Here is a 17,962-nt window from a genome sequence, read left to right as displayed (position 1 = left end):
ACACAAAGTCAAACACATATTGTTTTAGCATTTAAAATGATCCATGCTTTCCTTTAGACAGCAATTCTGAGAGAGGTCAAGGTGAAAGTCAATGCTGCACTCTGACTTCAAAACAAAAGGATGCCAAGTGTTTGGGGACATTTTATCTTCCGGCTGTTTCCAGCACTTTTACCCGCCTTCGGACTCAGCACAATGAAGGGAGCGGGGTTTGCCCCATGATGGTTTCACCAGCCTGGGCAGCGATGTGACCATGAGGGAGGCCCCACAGATAGGAAACGCAATTAGAAGCCACTTTAAAGCAGGAACATTAGTGACAACAGACAAAAGGGGTCACAGTCCCGTGGCTCCAGCCAAGGAAGGAGGTTGTAATCATAACCACCCTTTCGATTTCCTGCCCTGGGAGGTCGAGAGAGGAGGCAGGACAAACTATAGGCCAATGGCCCCAACTTGTCGCATGTGGTCTTTACAATGCCAAGGATTGAGATCCCCAAAGAACTCTGAGTAATGGCTTAAATCATGCATGGAAGTCATTTATCCTTGGCGTGACCATGTAGTAGAAGAGTTTGATCCCAGTGGCTGTATGGCCTAAATACTGACCTATTTTAAAATAAAAAAGTAGACAAATCAATCAAGCATAGAGACATCAAAAATGACTGTCAACAGTTCTATAAGGAAGCTTGCAATATTAAGTTCTATTTTAAACCTTTTAGTAAGCTCAACTTTTTGCTCCAAAAGACTTATGTGACCCCTTTATATCAAAATCATTAAAGTTGAGACGAATGATGAAAATAAGGCTAGCCTGGTGTCACTGCTCCCAGAAACCCATCACTTACACGTTACGTGTATGTTTCAAGTGCACACATTCTTCAGACTTTTGCTTATCACTTCTGATGTGTTTGATGTTCAAAACAAAAGCCTGCCCATTAAAATAAATGAGAAATGTATTGTTTCATGGATACAGTTCAATTCAGTATAACTTTATGCGGTTGATAGCTTCGCTGAAAGAAATTCAGGAAAATATCTTTTTTTTTTTTTTAAAAAGAAAACGTCTTTAATTTGTTTTAAACTTGATTTTTCAGGTTGGATAGAATGATCATATTGTAGTGATCTTGCTTTTCTTGTTGAACGCCTAAACCACTCAGAGAAACCCCCTAAATTCAACTCACTTTCTCTATAAATTTGATCATTATTGTCCACTGTGCAGGTTTTCACCCTGGTTTAGTGGTGAACTGTGCCACTTATGCATGTGAGTGTGTGTGTATGTGGGGGAGGGATACAGAAACTGCGCGAGCTGACAGAAAAATGAGCCTGGAGGACAGGAAACACCAGTATCATCTAGATGACTTTTCCAGTAAAGTAGTTTTAACGCATCCTGTGTCTCAGGCCGACTAATAAAGCAACTCCCAGAAGCATCCAACCACCTGACCTTTTATATCCTCACAGCTACTCCTGCAGTGCAGCCACACATTCCAGATGTGGAAAAACACTTGGTGTTAAACAAAGGATATCCTTTAGACAGGAAGGGGCTATCACTTCACTTGAGTCTAAGTGCTGTATTTATTTATTAATTGGCATCAGTACAACTACACTTCAGATTCTTCATTCAACTGTGCTCACCCATCCTTTCTCAGTGCAGTGGACAGGATGTTTGTCATATCTCATGACAGAGGTTTTTTATCCTTCTCCCACCATTCTGGCTCCATGTTGAAGCAGTCCTGAAGTTGTCAATAACATCAGGCAATGTGATAATATGGAGCAATGACATGAGAGGAAGGTTCTATTCTTTGCTCATAACATTGGAGATCCCCCCCCCCCCCCCCCCAACAATTTTATTTCTATTATGTTTACCAAAGTTTGGAGATGAAATGTGGTTGCTATTGTTTTATTTGGGCAATTGTCATCAGATACTCCAGCCGCAACTTCCCTCCTTTCAAGTACTCTTCATCAAAGATATTTTAAGGTTGTATTTAGATTATGGATATCCGTGTTCTTTTGCGGTGAAGACTGATCCACACAGTTTAAGAACAGGGTGGACACACGCGCTTTATCACAGGCTGCTCCATTCTGTCCCTGCCGGCCTACTGACAGGTTGGCGGGTAAACATAAACATGTTAGAAGGATTAAAACTGTGTCACCAGTAAATTGTTGCTGGAGGGGCTGGAAAGTCATCTGTCGACAATTAGCCACACAATAGGTGACGCACACTGGGACAAACAGTCCTTTCCGGGTCTGAATGGGGTTATATTTTAAATAGCTTTGTTTATAAAGAACCAAAACAACAAATGAGATGTATTGCTACTGTGCTAAAGTTTAAAAACTTTTATTTCATGTATTTGGAGGGTCAAAATATTGACATTTGTGCATGCATAAGACACATACATTTTACATTCAAAAGTGCAAAAGTTAGTAGAATTACTATTGCGTTTAAAACCAGTATATGTTATACAGTGTCTTTTTTGATAAACATGTGAACTTAACACATTAACTTTCAGTCACGTTTGTGTAAAAGATACGGCGTAATATAAAAGTGTGTGTTTTCCCCCTCAGAAGATCGACTATCCAAGCATGAAGGAGACATCTTGCTTGTTGCTGCTGCAGAAAGACACAAAGAAAAAGAAAAAGAGAAAGAAAGAATACAAAAAAAATAGGATTCTTACTCATTTTTGGAACATTTTTGTGTGTCAGTGTGTGTGTGTGGGGGGGGGGGGGGGGGGGGGGGGGGGGGTGATCAATTGATCATCCACTGTTACCACTACATTTAACCTTAGCTTGACAAATCTTACATCTATCTAATCCAGTAATAGTAAATTTTCCATTTTCTTCATTAAATATATAGATTTATCGATAATAATTGATAATATTTGTGGATGTAGTGTTTTTTCAAGTTTTTTATTGCAACACGAAAAGAGCACATTTCTTTTGTGCACACATTACTGTTCAGAAAATACATGCATTTTCTCATCTTGACGATACAGTAGTATGTACTTACTCTGGGCCAGGGGGGCTGATCAGAAGCTTTATTTCTTGAATGTGACGAGTGAGTCCTACGGTGGATAAAACATGAGAAAACATAATTGGCATTATTGCTTTTTCCATGAGTCTGGTTCATTGGTTTGCCTGTGAGTGCTGTAAAATTTCTTAGATTTCAACTGATTAACACTAAAACGCATCTCTAAGCAGAGATTAAGGTGGCTCAAGTCGGCGAGTTAGTAATCTTGGGAGTGCGGTGCCTGATGTCCAACTGTCCTTGGAAGAAAGGTACTGAACTATAAGCTGCTCACAAAGTGAATGCAATTTAAGCTGCAACATCTCTCCCTCCAAACATATTTTACGCCTGCTTTATCCAGACTAAGACAGTGAACAGTTGGCACCAATACCAGAAAACATTGTTAAAAGTCCAGGGTTCACCATGAAAATGATGGATCAATGAGCCAACATAGAAAGACACCAACATCCAGACTACACAACAATTTTGAGTCACAAATCAACCTATCAAAGCATGTCGTTCTTCACAGTAGAATGAAGACTGAGCTCCGGGCAATGCCCCGGATTCAACCCGCCAACCACTGCACCACCATGCCAATCGGCTGTGAGAAAACTAAGGCGAAAATGTACTATTTGATTGTATTTTTTATATGTTACTCCCTTAACCCTTAACAGTAGCTTTAAAACCTTTTAAAACGCAACAATAAATCTGATGATAAACAATAAATCAGAGATCCGAAACATTGACATGTAAAATTAAATTGTGTGCATGGATGGAACCTGTCAGCGACATCTGAAGGAATTTTTCAAAAACGTCCAAACAAGAAGAGCAAAAACCACACATCATCATAAATAACTACTTCAGTTATTTTTACTCACCTCCACCTTCCATTTCATTTGTCCTTCCTCCACTGAATGTACCAGCTCCACTGCTTGATGGCGATCTCCCTGGTACACTTCCTGGTTTGCTTTGTCCTGAGTTACTGCTCCCAAACCCAAACCAATTCGTACTGCTTGATCCACCTTTGTTGGTTGACCCAACTGATGTCCCACTTGAACCACTTGATGAGGGTGACCCACTTGATGAAGATGATACACTTGACCCAGAAGATGATGACCCATACCCGAATGGTGAGCTGCTTTTTCCACTACTTGATGTCTGCTTATTTGAGCCATATCCAGTAGAACCATAACCTGTACCTGACACAGAGGATCCAGAGGAACTGGCGGAACTAGACGTCTGCTTATTTGAACCTGTGTTGCTCGAGCTCAGACTTGTACCTGACCCTGTTGACCCATAGGTTGACCCAAATGATGTAGAGCTCTTCGGAACCACTGCTGGCTTGTTTGCGCCAAACACACTTGTGCTATGGCTTGTACTTGAGGATGATGAGCCAAAACCTGAGAATGCTCCACCGGATGACGCTGGCTTATTGAGCCCCGGCACGGAGGCGCCGAGGCTTGTGCTTGAGCCAGAGGATGAGAAAGATGAGCCAGTTCCAGTTCCTGTTGTTGAAGGCTTATTGAATGATGACCCGGAAGAACCCGAGTTTGACCCAAATCCACCTGTGCTTGCCCGACCTAAGGAGTTGGATCCACCTCTGCCAATCGAGTCCCAAGCAGGCTGACTCTGTGTGCCTGATCGCGAGGGCACAAGACCAGGAAATCCACTTCCACCTGGTCCTGCCTGAAATATAAGAAAAAAAAAATTTTTTTATTTTTTTTTACAGCCTTTTAGAATTAATAGAACACATATAGACACTGAAATATATTTTCTTAATTAGAAGAACATTGTAGAAGCTCACATTTTGTTTTAAAATTGATAAGCCAACACCTAACGAATAACAGATACAAAAAGTATCTACCAGCTTTAACCTTTTTGCCCTCTTGTTGGTTACTGGCATACGTTTTTCTCATCTCCTCCTGCGCACTTGATTGAGGCTGTTTTCACCTTGTATATCTTGTGTAGGACCACATTATGTCAAAACAAAAACACACAGGCTTTGCTCTGTTTGAGGTTTTTTTTTCTGTTGTTAGAGTAAAATAAACAATTGCAGAAAATATAATTTACAAAAGAATTTGAAAATCTGCACACAAAATTAACAGACTTTTGCACAAGCATATGCAGATCATAATACAACGACTCTGACAAAGGGCAAAAACCCCATTTACCGTTATCTGCATCATTTCTTTCTTTAACTGCATTTTTTGAAGTATTTCATATTTATTCAGAATAAATAAAATTTTACCTAATCATAAGCTACAAAAAAAAACTTACTAAAGAGCTTAGACAAGAAAGTTTCTTCTCACCTTTGCCATGCATGACATGTTGAGATGCTTAATTTGCTCTGTCAGATGATCAACCGTTTTACTTTTATATATGACATTGTTTTCCAGGACCTTAATTTCTCCAATCAGGTTCATCTTCTCGGTCAGGAGTGTCTCCTTGTCATTGTCATGCTTCTGCTGAAGCCTGTCCATGTTCTGTTTGTGCTGCACAATCATTCCCGTGCGGTTTTGGCCACACCAGCGGTAGTCCTCGGACAGTCGCCAGTTTTCTGCCTTCAGACGAATGTTCTCAGCCTGGATACCCGTTACGTGGTCTCCCACGACATCCAGGTAACGCTGGAGCTTGTCTTCAACTTCTCGGGAAAGGCTGGTGCAGTTGTTGCGAATCTGCTCCAGGTGTTCTCTCTGTTTTGGGCAGGTGATCTGGAAGGCAATGTGAGAAGGGAAGAGGGACTCGATCTTCAGTAGAAAAGCCCGGGAGACATTGGAGACAGATCTCAAGGAGTGAGTAAACCCATCTTTTGAGTGTTGCCTATAAATCTCCAGCTCCTTTTCAAACTTGGATTTCTCTCTCCTCAGACGAATAGTCTCCAAGCTCAGGCTGTCTCTCTCTTTGGCTGTCCGGTCCATGTCCATCCTCATCCTCTGCACTGTTTGGGTGAAGTTAGACTGAGCAAGCGCCAGATTGGCTTGCATTTGTTGAGCCAGCAGTCCGCAGTTGCAGTTACCGGGCATTGATGCTGTTTTTGTCAAAGTTTAACATAAAAGTGTCAGTTGTAGCCAAAATATTGAATTCATTGTCACTGGTTACTGTCTTCAGTTGGAATGAAGAAATATACTCACCTATTTGTGGGCATTTATTATAGCCTCCCATCTGAGAGACCAACAACTCGCCCTTGCACTGTTGCTGTTCAGATTAACAAAGAGCAAATAAAGTATCAATATTTTTCCCTGTATTAGACACAAAGAATCATTCAGTAAAAATCTACAATGTTGTTTTGAACCATCTATAAAAACTTCATAACGTGGTCAAATTACGTCTGGTGTTGAAATACATTGTCAGTGATCAGTCATTTATGAAATGATTCAGTTTATGAACACTCTGACACCATTACAGCAAAATCTATAACAAATCAGTTTGACCAAATCATCACAAATATGTCAACGTTTCCCTTAGAACAGGGGTCTACAAGCTTTCTTACCAAGATAGGCGTTTTTGCTTTCTACTAATCAAATCTAACTCGTCTGGATCTAAAGTTCAAAATGAAGATACAAAATGAAAAAGACAAATATGTAAACATTAATATGTAGCTTTGCTATTGAGCCAAAAAAAAAAACAATCTCGTATGTTTTATGAATAAAAATAAAGAACTTGGTAAGGAGAAATCAAGAAAACCCGTCTGTGAGCATTCACATTGGATTAAAAACTCTTTGTATAAAAAGGTGGCAGGAAGGTTACTTTATTTATCTTAGTTGATCAAATAACAGTGTCTCTGAAAAGTACCTTGCAGTGCAACATAATAAAAAAAAAAATTAAATAACTGCTTCTTGAATGCTGCAGAGAGTCACTAAAGGGGCTGAAGAGCAACGTGTTGCAGACCGCTGACCTAGAACAGGCTAATGAACCATTTTAGCACATTATTAATAAATATAATTTTCAACTGCTGGTGGAAGGTGAGTAATTCAATTTAAAAGGATTACAGTCAATGTAATTCATAATAAATGTGTTTAAAAAAAAAAAGAAAAAAAAAAAGAACAAAGGTGCTTCTTACCAGCTTTCTCTCATACTCTTCGAAAAAGAGAATGGACATGTTGCTCACAAAGCGCAGCTTGACCAGGTCAAAGTCATTACGAGCCTTCTCAGTTAAGGTGGCGTTGAGTAGGTTGGTCAGGTTTGTCCTTTGCTGCTTCAGGGCGACGTTCTCTATGGACAGTCGGCTGAAGCTCTCCTCCAGGTCCTGGATGCGTGACGTGGATGCCGAGTCCTGCGTCTTACCATAGACCAGAAAGAGCACGAGGCTAACTATGATGAGGGACTGTATGAGCGAAGAGAAGAAGAAGACGATCCGCATGTAGTAGCCACAACTCTTGCCTTTTGAGCGGTACTGCATCTTCTTCTGGGATGGAGGGCTGTATCGGGAGACTTGCGAATAGCCACTGCTGTACATGATGCAGGTGGAGGGAGAAGGTTTACAGTAGAATCCAAAGTTTACGAAATACTACAAGCTGTCAGTCAAGTTCAAACCAAGTTCATCTCTGAACCAGAACAAAGACACTGGAGGTGTGCAAGCTCAATGAGCAAATAAAACAATGCTGGATGTTTTCAGACCAGCCAGCAGACTTCACAGTCCATTTCTTGAAAAGCTTCTGCCCCTTCCTCTCATAAAACACCACAGCCACGGGCCAGACGTTTCCTCTCTGCAGCACTGATAACGTGAGAATTGATAAAATTGTGGATTCGTTATAAACATGGGCAGGAGTTTATAAACTCCTTTGGCCACACATTTCCCATGATGGGAAGTGGTCCTAGTTTTAGTCTCCTCCCTTCATCGGCTGTCTCCACTGGTTTCCCTCCCAAGTTGATTAATGTAAACCAAGCCAACGGGCATGCCTGAATGTACAGTTCAATTACTCTCACATACACACACTCGTAGAGATATTATTATAAAATATAATGATAATCTGAGCATGAGATTTCAGCATTTATACCCATTTGTAAAAAAGAAAGGTCCATGTCGTAGTTGTTTGGCTAAAGTGTAAAGTTAGGAAAGTTAATTATTCATAAAAGTAGTTTCATGTAGTTATTGCTGAACAGTTTTGTCATGAAAAAGTCACATTCAGACCCAGAAAAACTTGTGTTTTCTTTGTTGATCCCTGTGAGTCATAAAGGCCTCACCAGACCCCCCCTTGAGCAGCTCCTCCATAAACTTGCCAAAAACATTTTTTATGGGATCATGAATGGGATTTTCCGGTACGCAGCAGGCCGGGAGGACAATGGCTCATGTTATTCTTCAGAAATTGTCAGTCAGTGGCTCTTTGATGCCCCGACTCTCAGTCCAACACGATGACGTCAGTGAGCCTCCCTCTGTGCCACTACGCAAACACACACACACACACACACACACACACACACACACACACACACACACACACACACACACACACACACACACACACACACACACACACACACACACACACACACACACACACACACACACACACACACACACACACACACACCATGTGAAATTACCGCCTGACAGCATCATTCGCATCTTTTTCCTGCCAGGCATTGTTGACATGCTGAGCCTCATCATGAGAGGAAGTAACAATTCATAGAGGTATTGTTGGTGGCCACACCAGTCGCAACTCTGTGGACAAGATTTCTTGATAAAAAAACACCAACAAACACAGGATATCAGAGGCAAATAGTACAGATAAGCAATCCCACTGTTGAATCACTTAATCCTAAAGTGGATTCTTGTAATCTTCATGCTAAGACACCGGGTCTATTTCCTGCAGGAACAATGATGTTAACTATCTCAAAAAGCAATCTTATCCAATGAGATGCATATTTTGTACCTCAATAATATCTAGTATCAGTTATGTACTCTTGATGATGATCAACATATACAAAGAGGTAAGGCAGAGGTCTGCAACCTGCAGCCACATGTAGCTCTTTGGCCTTTCTGTTGCAGCTCCCTGAACCTTTCGCAAAATGATATCTAAATAAACATTTGATCTTGTTTTCATTTTATTTATGGGCACAAAGTCATTTTAAGAATTACTTTTAACGCTTGGCTAAAAAAGGCCTTTATTAAAAGGCAAACCTAAAATAGAAAAGAAAAGGGAAAAAAGGGTGGGGGTGGGGGAGAAAAACCACAACAAAATATACCAAAAATGACAAGACTTTCCAAAACAAAAAGCTTAATTTATATTTATTTGTTTTTGCATATTTACCATTCTAAATTGTAATTGACACTTCATAAATGCAACATAAGACACAGTTTGTGTTCTTATATCAAAATTATGTATGAAACTTGAGCTGTGTCAGCCTCATTTTGAAGGTTAAAGATGTTTTGTGGCTCCAGTTAAACTTGATTTAATGGAAAGTGACAAAAACGGCTCTTTTGGTCATAAAGGTTGCAGATCCTTGAGATAGGGAATAACAATAGATATCTAATGCTCCACCTTCCCCTTTGTGGTACATGAGAAAATCCTTCGGTGAGGTCCTTTAGGTGAAACAAAACCCAACTAGAGATATATTGAAAAAAATCTACTCACCTGTTTAAAAACTTCAGATTGATGCAGATGTAATAGCAAAATGATTTACAAAGACTTAAAAATAAATAAAAGCTTGCGTTTGGGGCCGATGGCTGAGGGGAAGATGGTTTTCAATGAATGATTAAATCAATAAACAAATCAAATGTAAAAGATGCTGTCAGTCCATTTTAATGGCTTCTATTGGTTTGTATGCGTCACGTCATATTGGGACGGATACACAAAATTGCAGGCAGATGATTTTTCAATTCAGAAGTAGGTAATCCATGTCAATTATTAAAACGTTCTACAGGAATAAATCTCAAAATGAAATGTATGGAAGGTTTGGAAATGTCTGCTGAGATTTAAAAAAAAAAAAAAAAAAAAAAGTTGGATTATTTCCTTGTAAGTGTAAGTTTTTCCACGACACTTATCTGTGTTTCATGCGAGTGATTCACAACAGAGAGCTTCAGGGAGGGAAAACAAAACAGAAAACAAGATCTTTGGGTCACGGGGGGTGTCTTGACTGTTTTTCCAGCAGGATATTTTTCCCTTTACGTTTGGAGAAGTCATAAAAGAAATAAGTGTATAGTAAAACTATTAAATCTTTTTAACTTCAGATTCATCAAAATGATAAGATATGTAAATATATATGTCGCACTCTGTAACACACCGTATGTATATAAAGAGAAGTTGAGCCTTTCAAAAAGCAGCGGGGAAAAAAGCAGCAGAAGAAATGATGTCGTATGGCTCTTACCAGTCTATAGCTATTATTATTTATATTGTATGAAATATTAAGAAATCCACAATCCAATAAAGGATTACACATAATAATTCACGTCAGTTATAAGGCAGTGTGTGAGTTTAAGTTTCATGATGTGGTTTCGGCAGGGTGAGGATGGCCCAAAATAATATGAAACATCCATGTGATATACTTCTTGTGCCACTTTACTAAAGCTCATTTTAACAGGCTGTTTATGACAACATCACCTTTATACTGTATTAATAATGGCTGCCCACATGGGTGTGTAACAGACTCTTAGCCATCAGCTTCCACACGCCAGCGACTACTGTAAGGGAGCAGCATCTTCTCTTGTAAGCGAGGTTATGCAGGTCTAACAGAGGGGGCCGGTTTCAGGGAAAGCACTGCTGGTCACCTATGATGACAGACGAATGAATGAGTTCACACACAAAACAAACCAAAACGTGTATTGAGAGACAGTTTCCTGTCACTTCAAAGACTCCACTGAGATTCTTTTTTGCTTTGGGTTTATTTGAAAATTAACTGTATATTCCCTGCATTTAGTTCGTTGTTTATGTGCAGCTAGAAAATTATACGGTTTTACAAGAACTACAAAAAGTGAAGCTAAAATATGACTGATTGCCTTTTAAAGTGAGAAAGAAGATGTGTGCTTCTTTCTTTCAGTTTTGTTTGAGACCTTAGAACCTGCTTATGTTCCTTGAAACAGACTACTGCACACACCCACACAGCAGAATCCTAAAAACTCCTACTGAGATCTACTACCTGGTTGCCAAAAACACAAGAATTCGAATTTGAATGAGCAGCAGGTGTAGTCAACTGAAATATGCACGTATGTATATGGACAGATTTTGCATAGGAGGAATTGCTGATCTGCAACCTTGAGTTTAACGTTAAATGCAGCTCGTAAAATTGATGCCTTCATCATGTAAAATAAAGTACCTGTAGTCATATTTTAAACAACGAAATAACCATCTAAGGGATCGTTTTTACCCCCAGCAAGGTGAGAGGACAACGTCAGTGCAACGCTTGAGGCGCAGGCGCGCACACACACACACACACACACACACACACACACACACACACACACACACACACACACACACACACACACACACACACACACACACACACACACACACACACACACACACACACACAGCAATAATCATGGAGCACAGTGCCACTTAGTGGAAAATGAGTACCACTGCAGCCACAAAGCCATTGACGATTGCAGAGAATGACTATATGAGAATAATATGAAAGGAAAGTGATCTTTACATATTGCAATAATCCTATGAAAGCACATGAAGGACATGATAAACAGCTGTGAAAATAATTACTGCTGCTGGGGATGAGCAGCACGAATCATGTCAAAAACTGGTATTTTACTTATTCATAGCTTCTGTTCTTTTGATCAGGTTAGTCAATGTTTGATGGACTGCTTCTTACATCGTCTGTGATCTTGAATTTTTAAACAACCAAAGTATGAAAAATGTAAACTAACCTTCAGCCAGGCTGAAATGTGCATTTAGATTGGTTGAATTCAACTGAGCTTCACTAATACATGCTATCATGTAACCGTCACACAGTAATGTAACCTTCTTGGTTTGTTCATGTGTGTTGTTTCTTCTTGTAGGTCAAGGTACACAAAGGACCTATTCTGTTTCTTAAAGAAAGAGTTTAACATGTTGGGAGCCACGGGTTCACTTTCCAGCGGAGATTTGGATATATGGTAGTTAGGTAGGGGCCACACATTTGTCCAGAGTTGGGATCCTTTCTGTTCTACTGGGTATTCCAGTTTATTTCCATTTATGAAGGTAAAAGGTGACGCTGAATAGTTTGTCGGTGGGATTGTTAAGAGTATGGTGACCTGTGGGAAAGAAATCAAATCCCAAAATTACAAACTCTAAAATAATTTAGAAAGCTTTCTGTGACAGGGGCAGCGATGACCGAGGGAAGTGAGTTTTGAACCTTTAAATACCGGGCTTTGATTCAAATCACATTGAATTGGTCTCCGCTGTGCATGAAGGGCATGTTGTGATTAGTTAAGTTAAGCTAAATTTTTCCTGGTTGCACACTGGGACACCCCTTTGGGAAGGCTGAGCAATATTTTTTAGAAAACTTTAAAAAGCACCTTTAGATGACAGAAGAATGATTAAGTAACTTGGTGAAAAGACAAGAAAAACTATTTAAATCATCTCGTTGGCTTGTGGTAATTACTCTCCGGTTACCCCGGAGTAGCCGCTGGATAATGCTTCAAACATTGGAAAATATTATCCTAGTGGATTGTTTTCTGTACATTTGTTTATCAATACCTCCTTTAAAAAGTGTTTTCGTTTTATAGATCATGAGCAGACTGAATGTTCATATCAGGAGGCACCTCAGAGGTTAGTGCCACAGTCAGATCGCTGTTCATCTTACACTTCTTTGAAACTTATCTCAGTCCAGCTACAGACATGATGCCACGTCAGTGATGTGTTTGGTATTATTATCATAATTATAGCAGCTTGGCACACTCTGGTACTTTGAGGTGTTGTGGATTGTATTCAAAAGTGCTAATTAAATGTATTTGTGATTTGCTGAATCATAGTTTTCACCTTGCAGCATGGATAGGTAATGTTGATTATCATTGGGGGGGGAGTAAAAAAAAAACCCCTCCCCTGCTCACTACCACAAGGTTCAATTGTACCCGAACACTTCAACCACAAAAATATTTTGTGTGATTTATCGCTGCTGCTGATGAGTGTATTCAGCTGCGCCCTTTTCACAGGGGTCGCCACATAAAGTCATAGAAACAAACACTGAAGATTTATCATTTTTTTTACAGCAAATGTCCTTCCTGCCACAACTGGTATTCAAACACGAGTCGACCACCACTCAAGACTTAACCCGATGGACCAAGTGAAGAGGTGATTTATAGGTACTAAGCTCATCAAAACAAATGTCTTTAGTTTATGTTATCAACATGCAAGGCTTTCATAGTTTTCACCTCAAAATACATTCAGCAGTTTGTGTAATGTCAATGAGATGTAGTGGTCCACAGAAACTGCAGACAGAGAACACATATGGCACGCAAGCTGCTAATTTGTGTCCTTGATGATACCACATAGCAGTTCACACTTAATATACTATACATTCATACTGTGTATGGGGCAATGCAACAAAGAATTTCCCCAGGGATTGATCAAGTAGTTCTGTTTTATTCTACATCCTCTTCATGTACGCTTGGCCTGTGAAAGCACAAACTGAGCAAGAAAGTGGCAGCCCGTATTGATCAATTTCTAATATGGTATTCTGAACCATAACTGACAGGCTGCACTGAGAACATCTTTAATGATTCATTTCAAAGTCATTATGATGTTGTACAAAAGGCCATTTTTTAAATATTGTATCTAAACCCTGTCACCCTGAATTAGAGAAAGAGTTGTAGAAGATGGACTGATGTCCTGGATAATCAAAGTAGACAGCTACTGTCGACAGAATGGATGAGAAAATTATGCATAGGTATTTTTTATTTTCCATATTTATATATTATCATTTATATACACTTTATATGGTGGTTTGATTGTTTCTTATGAATATATGTTGGGTTTGTTATGTATCCAGTATGTCTAGCATGTTTTCTGCTGCTCATTGTGCCTTGAATTGCTCCTTAGGGGAAAATAAATTGATTGAATTCACTTGAAAATTTGTGCTCTCGTTTGTATGAACAGGGAAACATGTGATGAAGTCAAATCCAGGCTGGCATCTCCGTTTGCTTTAACCTCTCCACAACTAAGATCCACATTGGACCAATATTTTGGTGCGGATGAACAAAAGTTTGTCAGTTTTGCATTATCACATCGCAAAGGTTTTGAATCCAAGTGATGCCAAGTTGTGAAAGTATTTGCAGTTTTCTGGGGGTGGTGGTGTGGCTTCTATGTCAGACTATGTGTCAGCTGGGAGCAGTAACATACTTGAGTATCTGCTTGTTGCCTGGCAACTGGTCAATAAGTGCACTTCCTAAAATGTCTAAGGCTCCCCTTAATAGCAAATATTTAGGGAAGAATTCCATCTTGGTGTTTAATGTTTACCCCAGTGTTGATCGCAGTTTACCGTTTCGTGTGCTTTTACAAAAGAGCAAGATTCTGCATGACAATAAACAGAATGACACCATGAGGTTTCCCTCCAGAGATGTTTGGCTAATAGGTCATTTGCTTTGAAGGATCCGGTTACTCATATAACGGCCGTGCGCTGTATCAGGTGGCTGGGCTGAAGAAAGAGGTCTCTGTGCTGAGGGACACAGAGGAGAGCAATGTGAAGTGGTAAATATCTTACTCAGCCACCACGGAACAAAGACAAATAAACAATAAGGCGCTACATAACAGCACGTGCACAGTGAGTTAACCCAGGCTTTCTTTTGTCTGTAGTCCCAGCTCAGGCTGAATCGAAAAGACACAGTCCTTCTCCAGCGGGGTTAAGAAATTCAGATGCTCATTTATCATGACAATGCACGATGATATCAAACGACTCAAGTGTTCAAATGAATTTGCAATCCTCTCAGATCATTTATTCCAACTCAAATTTAATTTAAAAATGAGAGGCGAGCTGCGGTTAGTATCTCCTGCAGAGATGTGATAAGAGAGACTGCAGCATTCATATCAAAGAACCCCCACCCCCACCCCCACCCCCATATTGTATTTATCCGTGTTTTCTTTAATCATTTTTTCCTGCAGAGCCAAGAAGCAGCTACGGGCATTACTCAGTAAAATAAGGTGGATTGTGGCTGTAATGATGTCACGTACAGTGGCTTTCTGCACGTTCCCACCAGGCCACCTCTCATCTGAAGGTGGCTGAAAAGACCAAATGATGAATACCCAAGAGTTAATCCCCCTCTTCTCTCTGTGTCTTCAACACAGCAGATGTTTTTCCTTTGACCCGCACAAAAGGCCTCTGTTTTTGTTACCAGGCTTGTCCATTCCTCAGAGGTCACAGGTCACCCTGGTCTCAGGGTGAAGCTGTCACCGCAAGTCTAAACATTTGACGGCCGTCGGAGCGTGATGAAAACGCGGCACTCGCGAGAAGACTGCGCCGGCGCCTCAGGTCTTCAAGCAAAGACCTACTTTCCATATGCTGATGCAGTTGAGCGCACACGGCTAACACCCTGAGATTGAATTACAGCCTCTGGGGGAGAACCGGACTAACGTTAGGCATTAAAGGTTAACTCGAGTAGTTGAAATGGTAACTGAATCAATAGCTGTGTGATTCATGTTTGGCCCCGTCTAATGATACCAATATGATGGGTTCAACAACTCATCCTGCAATCACAGACTGACAGTTTGACCTGGAGAGAAATCTTCGGATGATTCAGACTCTGACGGACAGGATTCTGAATGGGATGGACAGCCTGCAAAGCTTAAGAAACCTCTGGCAATTATTGCTTAAAGATGACTGAAGAATGTTGATAACTAGTAGAACCTTGAATCTGCTCTGATCTCCAAAGGGGGACAAGTACTTGTTGAGACGTTCGGGAAGCTTAAGCTACGGGAAATAAATAATCTTAGGATTAAGGTCACATATTTGAAGATACATGGGGATATGACATTTGAAAACATGAAGTCATAAATTAAAAACTGTTTTGCATCTTCCGCGTCACCATTTTCGCATTCGAAACAAATCATAACCAATACGTTCTCCAACTTCCACGGAGCTGTAGTTCACGTGCAACAATCCCAATCGGGCACGCTCAGCCTCAAAAGAAAGGTTTCAAATTACAGCCACGGCCTGGTAAGTATGTTCTCCTGATCCACAACCAACTTGGAGACCTCTCACCCCAATAAAGTGCGACGCAGCCAGCTGAACAAAGATGCACCTTTAGGTCAATGACAAGCTTTTGCGGTTATGTTGTGTGTTTCAAGTCCATCACACTGTAGATCCACCAGCTGCTGGCTACAGATTGCTGAAGAAGAATGTCATTTTGGTAAACTAAAAGAAAAACGCACACACATTGACAAACCATCGTGTACATGCATATCTTGTGATGTGAACATTGTTTTGTTATTCCCATTTGTTGGTGTTACATGAACTCAACATGCTTGTTTAAGCATAATAAGATAAGCCAATGATTGCCGTATTCAAAACAAAGAGAAAGCCACACCAGGTCCCAGTAAACTTTGCAGATTGTATTCACAGATTTACGACACACTTCTCCCCATCTTCTCTTGACTTTCATTGATTTAGGTGCACAGGCCAGTTTTTCCTCCATCCTGGTCTCGGAGAGCGCAGCATGTTTCAGATGTCTCTGTTTCAAACGGTGAACGGACAAGTCGTCCCCAAAACTGCAGCAACTCGTCCACGACTATTTTTTTCAGCATTATTGATTTGAAGGATTGGATTTCAAAGTATATTTGACACATTTGGAAAGGATTATTTAAGTGTATTTGACACAAAAACATAAACATTGGCAGCTGCCCAGAGCGCAGACTCAACAGGGGCGCACCGTGCACCGGCTCAGTTGCGGTCTTCACAAATACGACTTTCAGAAATGTATTTCTGAAAACAAATAAGCCGTAATGTTAAAACGCCGCATAATAGATGACGGCTTTGAGTGATGCGTTCAGGTGCTCGTTAACGTGTCGGAAGCCCGCCTTCCCACACGTTAACCAGCGGGGCTCATACAGTAGTGACGTCACATGGCTTTTTCAGCATTGTTGATTTGAAGGCTTGGATTTCAAAGTACAGTCACTGAGAGGTATTTAACTGTTAACGCACCTTAATGAGCGGACAACCTGCCGAACGCGGACAACGGACTGATTTACGTAGCTGCCAACTTTGAGTGATGCGTTCAGGTGCATCACGTAAGTGCACCCTCCAACATATTAACGAGCTGCGGGGCTCACACAGTAGCAACGTCACTGGATAAACACGATTAGAATATGACTGATAACGTCATTAGCGAGGTGGAACGTGCATGTGCAGCACACGGAAGTGCCGAAGTTTCAGGTCGGGGGGGGGGGGGGGGGTCACGTGCGCAAAGAAGACCATTCTTTGCGAGAAACAAAGCCATTTGATACTCTACTAAATATATATGGACATATACTAGATGTATGAAACATATATACAATATCAATTACAATTATGTAAACACCATCTCAGAAGAAACATCACAACCAAGGTTCCAGTGATGGTTGTTGGAGACTTTGTGGGAATAATGAAGCTAACCACTGTCATGTACTCTGGGTTTGCCAGGTCATCCGAAATGATTGGGAACAGGTTCATGACCATTTAAGTAAATGTATTTGGTGGAAACATCCCTTTATCGGTGTGAAACTATTTATTTTGAGGGACATAATACTGGAAAATTGGAACAACAATGACAAAAAAAACTACTTGCTGTACTTTTGACAACAAGTAAAAAAAAGGAAATGGTTGAAAGTAGAACCACCCACCAAAAAAAATGTAATCCAGTCTCTTTATCTGCATTCTATAATGAAGCTAGAATCACAAATGTTAAGCTCCCTTTGTTTGGTTGTTCTTGTGTTCATAAATTAGTGACTTATGTTAAAACACTCGAAAGGCAAGAGAGATAAGGATTTGCTCCAGTTTTTATTTCATACATATAGTCTCTTTGTTGTAAAACAAATAAATAAATAAAGAAGCAATGAAAGTTGTGATGTTTTGCTT

At 40.3% G+C, this 17,962-nt stretch overlaps 1 protein-coding gene across 1 annotated transcript; it reads right to left on the bottom strand.

Annotated features, from left to right (window-relative positions):
- Window positions 1-1,536: 1,536 nt before the first annotated feature.
- On the bottom strand, window positions 1,537-7,751 carry plvapa (plasmalemma vesicle associated protein a). Its single transcript, XM_080493045.1, has 6 exons — window positions 7,047-7,751; window positions 6,118-6,181; window positions 5,296-6,014; window positions 3,865-4,672; window positions 2,990-3,044; window positions 1,537-2,592 (listed from the first exon to the last, which is right to left on the bottom strand). The coding sequence occupies exons 1-6, from the start codon at window positions 7,440-7,442 to the stop codon at window positions 2,556-2,558; spliced, it is 2,079 nt and encodes a 692-aa protein (XP_080349171.1). The 5' UTR covers window positions 7,443-7,751; the 3' UTR covers window positions 1,537-2,555.
- Between the last annotated feature and the right edge of the window lie 10,211 nt (window positions 7,752-17,962).

Source organism: Lipophrys pholis (assembly GCF_963383615.2).
Source record: "Lipophrys pholis genome assembly, chromosome: 1".
NCBI lineage: Eukaryota > Metazoa > Chordata > Actinopteri > Blenniiformes > Blenniidae > Lipophrys > Lipophrys pholis.
This window is presented reverse-complemented; position numbering and strand designations above follow the sequence as displayed.

Bases quoted from the DNA above. Each gene is read 5' to 3' on its own strand.
- plvapa (XM_080493045.1), bottom strand. From the start codon at position 7,442: ATGTACAGCAGTGGCTATTCGCAAGTCTCCCGATACAGCCCTCCATCC. The intron at 6,182-7,046 runs GTAAGAAGCACC...TAATCTGAACAG, and splicing joins AAGAGTATGAGAGAAAGCTG to CAACAGTGCAAGGGCGAGTT. The intron at 4,673-5,295 runs GTGAGAAGAAAC...CTTATATTTCAG, and splicing joins ACATGTCATGCATGGCAAAG to GCAGGACCAGGTGGAAGTGG.